General features: G+C 40.9%; 1 protein-coding gene across 50 annotated transcripts in view; it reads right to left on the reverse strand.

Annotated features, from left to right (window-relative positions):
- The window catches only part of SORBS2 (sorbin and SH3 domain containing 2), a 351659-nt gene that overhangs the window by 31368 nt on the left and 308266 nt on the right, over window positions 1–12025 (reverse strand). For 41 of the 50 annotated variants that reach the window (XM_058723353.1, XM_058723357.1, XM_058723364.1 and 38 more), the window contains 5 exons: window positions 11834–11883; window positions 9588–9772; window positions 5642–7228; window positions 2317–2405; window positions 692–738 (listed from right to left, as the gene is read on the reverse strand). In XM_058723353.1, the coding sequence (XP_058579336.1) occupies window positions 692–738; window positions 2317–2405; window positions 5642–7228; window positions 9588–9772; window positions 11834–11883 (1958 nt within the window). The remainder of the gene's footprint in view (window positions 1–691; window positions 739–2316; window positions 2406–5641; window positions 7229–9587; window positions 9773–11833; window positions 11884–12025) is intronic. The other 9 variants (XM_058723387.1, XM_058723400.1, XM_058723394.1 and 6 more) reach the window with 1 other exon arrangement.

Raw genomic sequence — 12025 nt, forward strand, 5'->3', positions numbered from 1 at the left:
ACATGGAGATATTACTCGAAGAATCTTTGTACACAGTTCTACCCTTCAATCCCACAAACTATCCTGGATATAGTTGGATAAATAGGTGTTATCAAATTCTCCCAGTGAGTGTTAATTATTCCCCAACACTGTATTTTTATGTTATTCTTGACACAAAACTTCTAGAAAACAAGATTCTTTTTAAAAAAAAATTTTTTTTAACGTTTATTTATTTCTGAGACAGAGAGAGACAGAGCATGAGTGGGGGAGGGGCAGAGAGAGAGGGAGACACAGAATCCGAAACAGGCTCCGGGCTCTCAGCACAGAGCTCGATGCGGGGCTCGAACTCATGGACCGCGAGATCATGACCTGAGCCGAAGTCGATCGCTTAACCAACTGAGCCACCCAGGCGCCCCGAAAACAAGATTCTTAATTCCGTTTTATTTGCCCTATCCTTTTGAACTCATGGTGTACTAGCATGTTCAGTGTCACTTAAAACCCAATGTTTCTCAAGAAAATTACAAATGAAAGTAGAATTAGCCGTATCCCAATTAATTGTGAAGGAACCATTAGTTATAGCTGATTGCTGAATTCGCTGAATTGGGACTTAGACCTTACTGTAATACACCCCATTAGAATATTCACCTCTTAAAGTATTACCAAAGTATTTAAAGCCAACCTAAGTCACATAATGAATATTTATCTTACTTACTTAGACGTCTGAGCTTTAAAATCGTAAACAGCTTTTGCAGGCAATTTCTGAAAGGGAAAGTAAACAGAGCTAACTTAAAATTTGGATTTTTTTTTTTTTACAAGAAAGCAATTTCATGTGAATTAAAGGGAAATGAAAGCACAAGGAGTAAACATATATAATGTAAACCCTCTATGCAATTCATAAGTCAACCAATTACTTCTTCATATAGGTATTTAAGCTGTAACAGGAGTGTAACTGATGGCTTGCTCACCGTAATTACTGAATATCATATTTCCTCTTAGAAACTAAGGTAGATGGGGGCACCTGGGTGGCTCAGTCAGTTAAGCAGCCGACTTCAGCTCAGGTCATGATCTTACAGCTTGTGAGTTCGAGCCCCCCATTGGGCTCTGTACTGACAGCTCGGAGCCTGGAGCCTGCTTTGGATTCTGTGACTCCGTCTCTCTCTTCCCCTACCTGGCTTGTGCTCTGTCTCTGTCTCTGTCTCTCTCAAAAATAAACATTAAAAAAATTTAAAAAAAGAAACTAAGGTAGATGAACACTGCAGTACAATACCAGAGGGATCTGTCCCAGGTATAATTCTGGCTTTTCACAGTTGCCCTGTGTCTTATGTGTTAACACAACTCCTTTGGAATCATAATAAAAAGACTGGAAAAAGTCACGAAGGAAGCCATTATCCCTTTTACTAATACTTATTAACATAGTAGCAAAGAAATATTAGCCCAATTCTCATTGGGAAGCGAGTGTGTGGCCCAAAGTATAGGCTTGGTCATCTTGCATTCCCCGGAGGGTTCAGGAATTCTTTATTGACACGGTAAATTGGCCGTTCATCTTCTAGTCGTGATAAGATGTGACACACCCTCACCTTCAATCACCCTGCACGCCCTAGCTAGCCGATTCAGCTCAGCCTTTTCTACTTCTCAGTTATCTCCTCACCCCACTCTCTTTCCTTGGGATTCCATGAATGTTAGGCAACCTGGGACATTCCTGACTTCTTTGGGGGGCTCCCACGGGTACTGGGCTGCAGGAGACACCTGTAGGGATTCTCCTGGAGCGGCTACCAGTCCCAGGCCAGCTTCAGTTGCCGTCAAACCTTCACGGCTCCAAGACGGCGTGAACCTGAGCTCCAGCCCTGGCTCGGGACCATGCACAAAGCTAGCTGGTACCTGGTTCCTAGGAGCAGTGATTTTCCAAGTGATTTTCCAGCAAAAGCAGGCCAGCAAAAATTAGGTCGAATTTGTATTGATCTGCGACACAGATGACCTAGAGCTCTCCTCTACATCAGGGGCGAAATTTGTACTGGGAAATCTCCTTCCTCCATGGGGCAGCCCAGCTCAACACTCTCGCAGAGCACGGTTGTTAATTCACGGGTGTCAGGTCAAGACTCGGCGGGGCCTCGCTGCCGGAACCGGACCGCGGTTGGGGGACATCTACAGCTAGGGTCGGGGGGCGTGCTGCCTTGAGTCCTTTGCTCAACCTCGAGGGAAGGTGTTTCTAGTTTCTCTCTCGTCATTTTTATGTTCTTGACCTGGGCTCTTTACTGGTTTTGGAAAAAACTCTGGCTGGCAAGTGCTTTATCAAGTGCGTTGCAGAAAAAAAGACTCCAGTGCTGTTGAACAAACTACCTCTTTTTCTGGAGTTCCTCTTCTTTCCCTCGGTGCACTTCTCCCCAGGTCAGTCATAGTGGATGAGTAACTTCTAGGCGACTCATGGTCTGTGGGAAAGGACAGGGTCAGAGTGAGTGTTCACATAATTAAAAGCCGACCTTTTTTAGCCATGGTCCCTGGTGGCAACTGTTTTCTCCTTCGGATTTAGAGACATAGCACAATGGAAGACATGGGTATAGGATTCATAGGTAAACGATAAAGTTGTGATGGAAGGCACAAAACCAGAGCGTTGCAAAAGGGAAAAATATCCGAGGTTGCAGAAGTGTTATAATCCCAAATGTAACTGTTACATCGCTGATGTAAGTATGCTACAGCACTTGGTATAGACAGTTCATACTCGCGGGGTGATGGCGGGGCGGGGGGGGGATTTCTCACCTCAGAGATTTAATACTTTCTATTCCTTTGGCCTCCAATTTGTAATTATTTTTCAGGGCAGGGGGAGCCTGGGTGGCTCAGTCGGGTGAGCGTCCAACTCTTGATCTCAGCTCAGGTCATGATCTCACGGTTTGTGAGCTTGAGACCCAAGTTGGGCTCTGTACTGACAGCATGGAGACTGTTTGGGATTCTCTCTCTCTCTCTCTCTCTCTCTCTGCCTCTTCACCACTCATGCGTACACACACTCTCTCTCTTACTGAAAATCGATAAACTTATAATAATGACATTTATAGGGCCTATAGAAGATGGAGAATTTGAACATAGCAACAATTAACAAAAACTAAGACATCTCATGGAACAATTTGAGAATGTAGTAATGAAAAAGAAAAATAAAGCATGATGATGGCGGAACTATGGTCGTGTCCATTCCCCATGCCCCATCCCTACACGCTCTGTCCCCCTATCCCCCCACCCCGTTGGTACATAGTTGTTGAGTTTTAAGATGTCATCCTAAGGCTTAAAAGGCCTTTATCTTTTGCCTTCCCTTTTGTTCAACTGCCTTATCAGAAAGTATATATTTATTCCAAGAAGCAAAGGGATAAAAATTCTCTAAACAGGAAGTATCCTATTGATTGCTACGCTGCTTATGAAATACTGAATTGTTTTTGTTCATCTGAAAGCACAGTATAAATAATTACATTCCCAAATTATAAGTATCTCTTAATGGTTTCTTATACTTTACACATTTGTATGTGGAAATGTAACTAGAGTCTAAGAATATCTCAGTAGTCTCTGTTATAGAATTTTACCAGTATAACTGGGTCAAAATTAGTAAATTCTTTCTCTTATCCCTTTAACAGATTTAGTTATATTGATTAACAAGAAGCATTAAAAATACAATAAATCCAGCTACAAAGGAATTAAAAAATGCTAATTCATAAAAAGAAAACATTACTTAAAGATCGTGACTACTTTGACTATCAGACAGAATTGTCTATTTAACAGCAGGTGGACACCAGTTACATGACATATAAGGACAAATGTCTAACTGTCGGTTGTGAATTCCAAAGTCTTTAGATTTAGTAAGGTAACATGGCCACAAATATTTCAGGTTAAACTTACTCAGTTATTTTCAAGCATGAGAGAGATTCTGTGCCATATATTTTCTGTTTCTAAAATGGAAATACTTTTATGAAAGCTTTCATACTGATCATTAAGTTGTAAATCACTTTTACTAATCCATGGCATATAAACTATTTTTCAACTGGGCTAAACAAAATTGGAAAGTGGGTATGTTATCAAAAGACAAATACCCTTCAAATGCATTTCAAAGCCCTCTCAGATCAAGTTTCAGTAAGGTACTCTATCCGTACATAAAATTTACAGGTGATTATTATCGTTGATACACTTACTTGAATAGCTGGAATTATCCAATATTGAAAAACTGGAAAAGGTAGCGGACTTATTATAAACTTAAATTATGACGTCTCAATCAGTGAAAATTTCAAATTGTAGGCACTGTTTTAAAAAATTCTAATTTGTTGTTTTTGAAGCGTGTTGTATGGTATAAATGAAAGCAAAGATAAATACTAATAAAGCAAATTTGTGCAGTGGCCGCTAACAATTGAGTCACATATATAGTACATTAATATGAAATTTGCATTGTCTTTTTTTTTTTTAACCTATAGAGATTATATTCTATACTACAAATACTGAATTACTAGGAGTTTGCATCTCTTTTCTCTTACCTACTCCCTAACTGACTTTGGTCAAATCTCTTGTCTCCCCTGGGTCTCACTGCTTATAATGATACCTATCACCTAGGTTGGTGCCAGTGCTAATTAGATAGTGTGTAGAGCACTTTGCAATGCCCAGTGCATAGCAGACTGTTGACAATCCAAATTCCAGCAGGGAATGTTCTTTCCAGCTTCTGAAAACTTACATAGTGAACAGATGTCTGTTAAGAATTAAAAAAAGAGAGAGAGAGAGAGAGAGAATTGTATACAACTTGTATAAAAAAATATCAGAACCCCTAACAAACCTCAAAAAAAGTCCTCTGCCTTTGAACTGTTATTTGTCCGCATATTGCCACTCCAAGGTGATAATCCATCTATGAAAATGGAGTTGAGGGTCACTTTTAACCTAAATGGTCTAATTCAAATGTCAATAGAAGATTGTTTCAGCGGAAACAGAAAATAAGGTAATGGAAAGGAAACGAAAATGAATACACTGAATGATGGAAATGAGACTTCTGTCTATACAGCTTAAAGATGTATTCACAAAAATTTTATCCCATGTGCCCTTTAAAGGTTGTTCAACAAATCCTATTCTCTTTTCATTGTCCATCAATCACTACATTGACTAGTTCAGTTTTGCTTCCTGAGTGTTTGGATGTAGTATCTTGATGTTGAATGTAAGGAAATTATTTATTGAGTGAGTGACTATAAAGTTAATATAATAACTAAGTAAAAGCTGTTTGTTAGATTATTGGTTTTGATTCATTTTACGACAAAACAAGAGTCATCAGTCTCTTAAGGATACTGATACTCAATCATGGTTTCCCTGATGGGATCCTTTTAAATTGATAAGATAAATTTAACTGGTTGTTTCGACGTATGTTGTTTCAACCCTAACATTAAGCTACAAGATGGTTTTCCCTTTTGATTTTGAATGAATAAATTTTTGTGAATTGGTGATCACTTTAAGCCACACGTCAAGTCCGATTATCACATGGGCAAATGAGACTATTCAGGAAGACATGTTTGCACAACAAGCATTTGCTTCAAAAACACGTAACGATGCCGAGTGGTCTCACAGCTTAGGAATGATGAGATGTAGGAATGGAAAATGAAAGAGCTGGATGGTGGGTGTCTGAACCACAGGGACAGAGAAAGAAAAGTTCATCCACCTTGGAGACTCCGTGCACTCTCATAGTCTTGGTGGTGGTAGTTGTTGGTGGTGGTGTCCACGTCTGGGAAAGAGGCACTGTGAGGCATTCTCCCACAATCGTTCTGGTACAATGGACAATGAATAGCACCATCTTGAGGCAGTGGGTGGAAAGGCTGGTGCACGGGGCTCCTTTTTAGAGCTTTAAGTGATGAGTTCCTCTCCGGAATATCTGGCAACAGTTCACTGATAAGACGGTGCAATATACTGTTGTCTGGCAAGCTTCCCCTTCTCTTTTCAGCTTTAATTTGGTCACAGATGTCTTTAAGGGCAGAGTCCAGAGCCTCAAACACAGACGCTTTACATTTTGCCTTTTCAGCCTGTTTTTTGGGAGTCGAGTTCTTTTTCCTCCGGAAAGGCACGGGACTGACTAGAAACGCAAGTTTAGAAAGGCCGGGGTCCGTTTCCTGTCTTCTGGGCTCCTCGGCATTTTCGTGTTTAGCTCTTTCATGTTTCAGCATTGTGGTAAATCGGGTGTAGGAGGCAGGGCATCTGCCTTTGCAGGAGCTGATGAGGTGCCGGTGGTGGTGGTGGTGATGGTGGTGGTGATGGTGGCTGGATCCATAAAAGCTCTCAGAGGATGTGAAGGAAAAGTGATCAAAGTCACTCTCGCTGCAAAAGGACGACCCTTCCACGTGGATGTAATCACTGTGGTCAGACACAACTCCTTCTTGGTCACTGTCGGAAAACTCCAAATGAGTTCTCGGTTGCTCGTCACTGGTGACTTCGATGTGAATCGGCACCAGGGTTTTGGGCTCGTAGCTGCGTTGTACGTGAGAAGGGTGTCTACTTTGATTTTCTTCCTCCAGCAGAGACTCGATGGAAAACCGCCTTTTGGGACATAAACCGTTTTGTTGGGGTTCTAGGGTTATAGGAGAGAACATATCATCTCCTAAATTTGGCATGGATTTTGACTTTTGAATCAACTTCTCAAATTCAGAAATGCGAGTGGGGACCATGTCCCTGGGCACCTCCTCAGTGGAGGACTGACTCCAGCCATGGAGCAGGCCCTTGTGTTGCTGTTCGTTTTCATACTGCAGGATTCTCGACTTCACCGAGCAAATCACCTCTGAGTTCATCAAATCCTTGCGATTAATGCGGTGCATCTTCTTGTACATTTTTAGGAACCCTGGGGCGTCATGGGCTGACCTGTGTCGGAGCCTCGATCTGCCGTTACCACGGCCCTCCTGGATGTAGGGGGAAGTCCAGGCCCCAGGGCAGCTCTCCTTGGACTCCTCTTCACATAGCAGAGAGCCCATACTTTCTGACTTGGCTTTTGGGTCAGGGAAGCTGTCACAGTCACCATTTAGGAGATCATCACAACTACGGGATTTGATTTTGGGGGAGACTGTCTCTTCAGTGCTGCTCCAGACCTCTGCATTTTGTCGGGCCATTTGCCAGCCGTTCTTGAACGTGATGGCCCGCTGTGAGTCACGAGGGACATCCAAATGCTGCTGTCTCTTGTAAGCGTTACAGTAATCTAACTCATTGGAGGGGTTGCCGTTGAGCCCTGAGTAACTGTAAAGGGATGGACACATATCATCCCCACCTTTCAATCCAGGCCAGCGTGGTGGAAGAGAGACATTTGGAGAAGTTAAAAGGTTCACAAAGAGGAAGCATGTCAGTTAGCATCAGATAGCATAGCAGAGGGAAAGCAGTTAGCATGGTTTAGTCTAGACACGGATTGTTACACATGTAGCTTCAAGTTTAGAGGAAGAAAATCCTAATTCTAAGGCAGGGTAATACTTTTTCAATGAATGTAGCTTCGCAGATATTAGAGTTAACAAAACCACATATAAAGAGTAATTAGTGTAGTTTCGATACCTATTTGTATTGTGTTCATACATCTTTCTGCAAACGAGGTATGCCAAAACCACAGAAGTACCTCGGAAGCTAATAGCCTGACCCGGTGTAATTTAAAGGTTTACCAATTAAGGCCAAAAGCGGTAGAGGTTTAATCAACTGAATAGGGTCAGGATTTGAGTCTCGTTTGATTTATAATGGTAGAGAGGTAAAGAGTAATTTATAAATTTGCATTTAGTTACTACTTCCGTAACTGTATTAAGTAACTTTTCGTGGGCATTAGATAGAAAAGGCAACAAGACAAAGCATTTTCCAAACTTGTAAAATCAAGATGCTTTGAAATACTGCTGTTAATATTTCTCCAAGACACACAGTACAACCTCTTTAAACATACAAATTTACCTCATTCATTCCGCATTCATTGCTTCATTCTATGAGGCAGATTCTCTTAAGAATAACTGGATATAGTATAAAATTCTCATCAGAGGTTAATGCATCTTAGTTTTTTCCAAGGAGGTTGTTTTTTTTAAAAAAATAATTTGCAATTTGATAATAGCTAAAACTGACCTCAATTTAGAATACGTTTAGAAATATTCTTTTCTTATGCTCTGCTGCATTAACTCATAAACGAGAGGCCAAATTAACATCCAATGGGACATTTTCATCTTAGAAGGAAACCTGATGAAGGAAAATCTCTCTCTTGATAGTTCCTGTCTTACAACCTTATCCAAACTTTGCAAAAGTAGATAAGCACATCAAGCAGATATGTAATGTTTGGGAAAGGAAGTTGAGTCAACACTCCCTAGGGTAAAAACAAATATATACATTAATCAGAATCCTTTTAATTTTTGGGTGCTATCCAAGCATAATGAATCAATGGTATTTCATGACCTATTTACTATCTTAAAATATTCATTTGCATAAGTGAGTGGAACCTGATAAATGTATGTCTGTTAATTGGATGAAAGGTATCGTAAAAGGGGCTCACTCATTCTGAACCTTCCAGGTAGTAGGCCCACTTTTACTAGGCCATGGAAGACAGCTAGTGACTCCCACCTATCCGGAGTCCAGGCATCCAAACCAGCCTGTGTTTTGCACACAAACCAGCTACCACTTAGCTTTGATTGCCACACGGCCACGCTTTTCGTGCTTACGTTTGATACGTGTGGCCGAATCTGTGCTATTTAGGGGAAACTTCTGTTAGAGCGCAAGTTCTTTACACATTTCAAATTCCTTTTGTGTTCTGTTTCAATGCCAGGAGATTGGGGAAGATTTCAGGGCCCCAAATTAGGTATGGCCTTAGGTACCTGTAGATGCTTTAATCCTCAGTCTCCATCTTGGGAATATTCCTGTTACCACAGCAATAATGCACTAACCAGTCTTCCAGAGACCTGAAGGAGACTTGCCCTCTCTCAACACAGCTCACTGAACTTCCAGAGAGGAGAGAGGCCATATGCAGCAATGGCTTGGTGATATCTAAATTTTCCAAGTATGGCTTGAAACCAGTTGGTTATTAGTGGACTGTTCTGAATCAAACACCATGTTACACGCGTAACGTGGATATTCTACTATCTATGTGAACGTTGGCCAAAGTATAGAACAGATGACGAAAGAATAAACTTCCGTAAGTCAGACAAAATTTTATCTCGAATTAAATAATTAAAAAAATCAAAGTACGTTTTAGGCAACAATGTTCTTTGTTGCTACTTCTAATTCCTACTCTATAGATGTGATTAACTTTGCTAGTTGTAGTAACTTTAGACCATTTTTTTAAAATACGCAAATATTTATAAATGTAATCTTTTAATGGCCTGACAATAAATTAGGTACTCTGAATTTGTTCAAAAAAACCACAAATGATACATTTGGAGAACAAAAGCATTGAATATGCTAGATGATAGAGTCCATTAAGTCACTCACATAGCTCACCAACCTGACCTAGTCTGTGTAAAAAGAAAGCTATTGTTATGAAACCGGATTGTATTCAAGACACTGTATTTAAACGCTAACTATCTCTGCACGGTTAATGTTGCCCAGCTGTCACAGGTAGCCTAGGTTAAAACTAAGCTAGTGAATTGCTTACCCATCAATCTATGATTGCTCACCTTTTGCTCTTGACGGGGAAGAAGGGGAGGAACTTATGAAGGACTGGGTCAGGGTGGCGCTTGACCCTGGGAGGTCCGCTCGGCCTGGGCTGGTCCTGCGTGCACCGTGATCCAGGCCCCTCGGCTGCCCCACCGCAGGCTCGCTCTTCCTCCTTTTCCTGAAGTCACTGGCCATGCTCGTGGCACTAAAAGAAGAGATCAGCTTCAGTCAGGCTGCTGTTAGAGGAGGCTAGTATGTGAACCAGAAAGACTGATGGAATGTGCTAGTGACAGTGGTACAACTCTTACCTCTGTTCCCCCGAACTGCAGTTTTCAGAATTCATTCCTTGCTATTAAATGCTATTTCTTTATCATCTCTTTAAAAATATTCATAGACTGCATTTTATTATTTTTTTATTTTTTTAATGTTTATTATTTATTTTTGAGAGGCAGAGTGCAAGCGGGGGAGGGGCAGAGAGAGACGGGGGGCGGGGGGAGACACAGAATCCGAGGCAGGTTCCAGGCTCTGAGCCTTCTGCGCAGAGCCCCATGCGGGGCTCGAACCCACAGACCTTGAGATCATGACCTGAGCCAAGTTGGACGCTTAACCGACTGAGCCACCCAGGTGCCCCTGAGACTGTATTTTAGAGGAGTTCCAACAACATGACTATATCCGGGGAAGCGTGCCCGACATGAAAGAAAGGACTGGAAAAAAGGAAGTCACCTGATGAGACAAATTCCTCTTACCCCAAGGTTTCCCTACGGCTTTTCCTACCAATCTTAGCTTGAAAACACTTACACTGAAATTCTAACATTTTCCCAGTGAAGTGATGAATGAATCACGATCTGACCAGCAACCAAACCGTCTAAGGAGACTTTCATCCGGTTGTATGAAATGGTGTAAGCTGTCTATAATGGCAGGACATTTTTATCACGGTCTCGATCTGAATATAGGATCACTCAGGACAAACGCTAGTGAACAAGGATACACATCACGCAGCATGCTGTCTGTCCGATCATTACACAAAATTACATCAGGAACAGCAGGAACAGCAACACCAGCTCCCACGAGGCAGCAATACACAATTGCTTTGCTGCCGTTACTGTCTCCACGGCCCACACGCAAACCTGCGAGGTGTGCACGTTACCATTATTGCGTAAATGAGTCGATGCAACACACACTTTGCAAGCATAGAGTTGGAGCTGGACCTCAGAATTTGTCTTTGTTCTTCTGAAGAGGATAGCCGTCTTTTCCTAGACCTGTTTTTGCCGTCACTGTCCCGTCACGTGAGGGTCTGTGCACAGTCTTAATAGCAATCTTAGGTCAGATGAGAACTCTGAAACTCAAATACTTTAGGAGTGTCTATAGATGTAAAAGATATGAGAGGAATTTGAGGAGCCTTTTCCTTAGTGACATTGATGTCACTGAATGGCCCCCATGAGCCCAATTTACAAAGGACCCAATTTACAAAGTTTTTGACTTACGCCGAGAGAAATCTGTAGAAGGGCAAATTTATATTTCTTGTTGGTGATACAATATGGCTGAGAGTTTGTATTATTCACTCTTGCTAGTGAGCTGTGTCTGAATTTCGGTAATGCTTTCAAGTCAAGTGATATTTAAAGCCTATCAGCAGGACTTAACCTTGGTGAATTCGTGGGACAGTTAGGGGTAGTTCCAAGTTATTCTGGCTCAGTTTTACTTTGTCTCTGCTCCTTGCTAGCTATGTAAACTTGGTAAGTAATGAAGCCTAAGTTTAGTGCATTCAGACCTAAGGTGGGGAGAATAGTACTTGACTCACCGTGGTGTCTTAAGGATTGAATATGTTTATGTACTTAGAATGTGTGGTATATAGTAAGCCATTCTTTATTGGTAGCAACAGTGTTTTTGATTTGTGCAGTCAGAGTATAATGAACAAATATGTATAGAACATAATTTAGAAAATTTCTAATAATTTACACATTTTTTTCAAATATGCCATTGTAAGTATCATCTAATAATATTGAAAATTAGATGTTTATAGTTCCCGTTTAAAGAAAAGAAAACTGGATAGAGAGGAGATAGGGAAGGGAAGAATTTCTTGGTAGAGGAACCCAGAATTATTTCACTTAGTTTTTATAAATTTTTGAATATGCTGATATACAGTGATGCAAAAACACAATAAAACAACTTCATAAAGTATGGTGCTTAGAATAATAATGACGGGTAACGTAATCTTCATTATCATTTCACTGAATATTCTGGTTGCATAATGTAGTGACATTCTTACCTAGTGGGTCTTTCTAGGCTTCTGTCTATTGAGGATTGATACAAGGAGGCCTGTTAAGATAGAAAAATAGTTCCATGAAAATTTTTACCAAGGTAAAATTTCATTTGTCCGTGGACATTAAATTAGGTATCCTAAAATGAATATTATAAAAATTGCGATAAAAATACCCTGTATTTTGATCATAAAATGTCT

The sequence above is a fragment of the Neofelis nebulosa genome, chromosome 3 (assembly GCF_028018385.1).
Source record: "Neofelis nebulosa isolate mNeoNeb1 chromosome 3, mNeoNeb1.pri, whole genome shotgun sequence".
NCBI classification, from domain to species: Eukaryota; Metazoa; Chordata; class Mammalia; order Carnivora; family Felidae; genus Neofelis; species Neofelis nebulosa.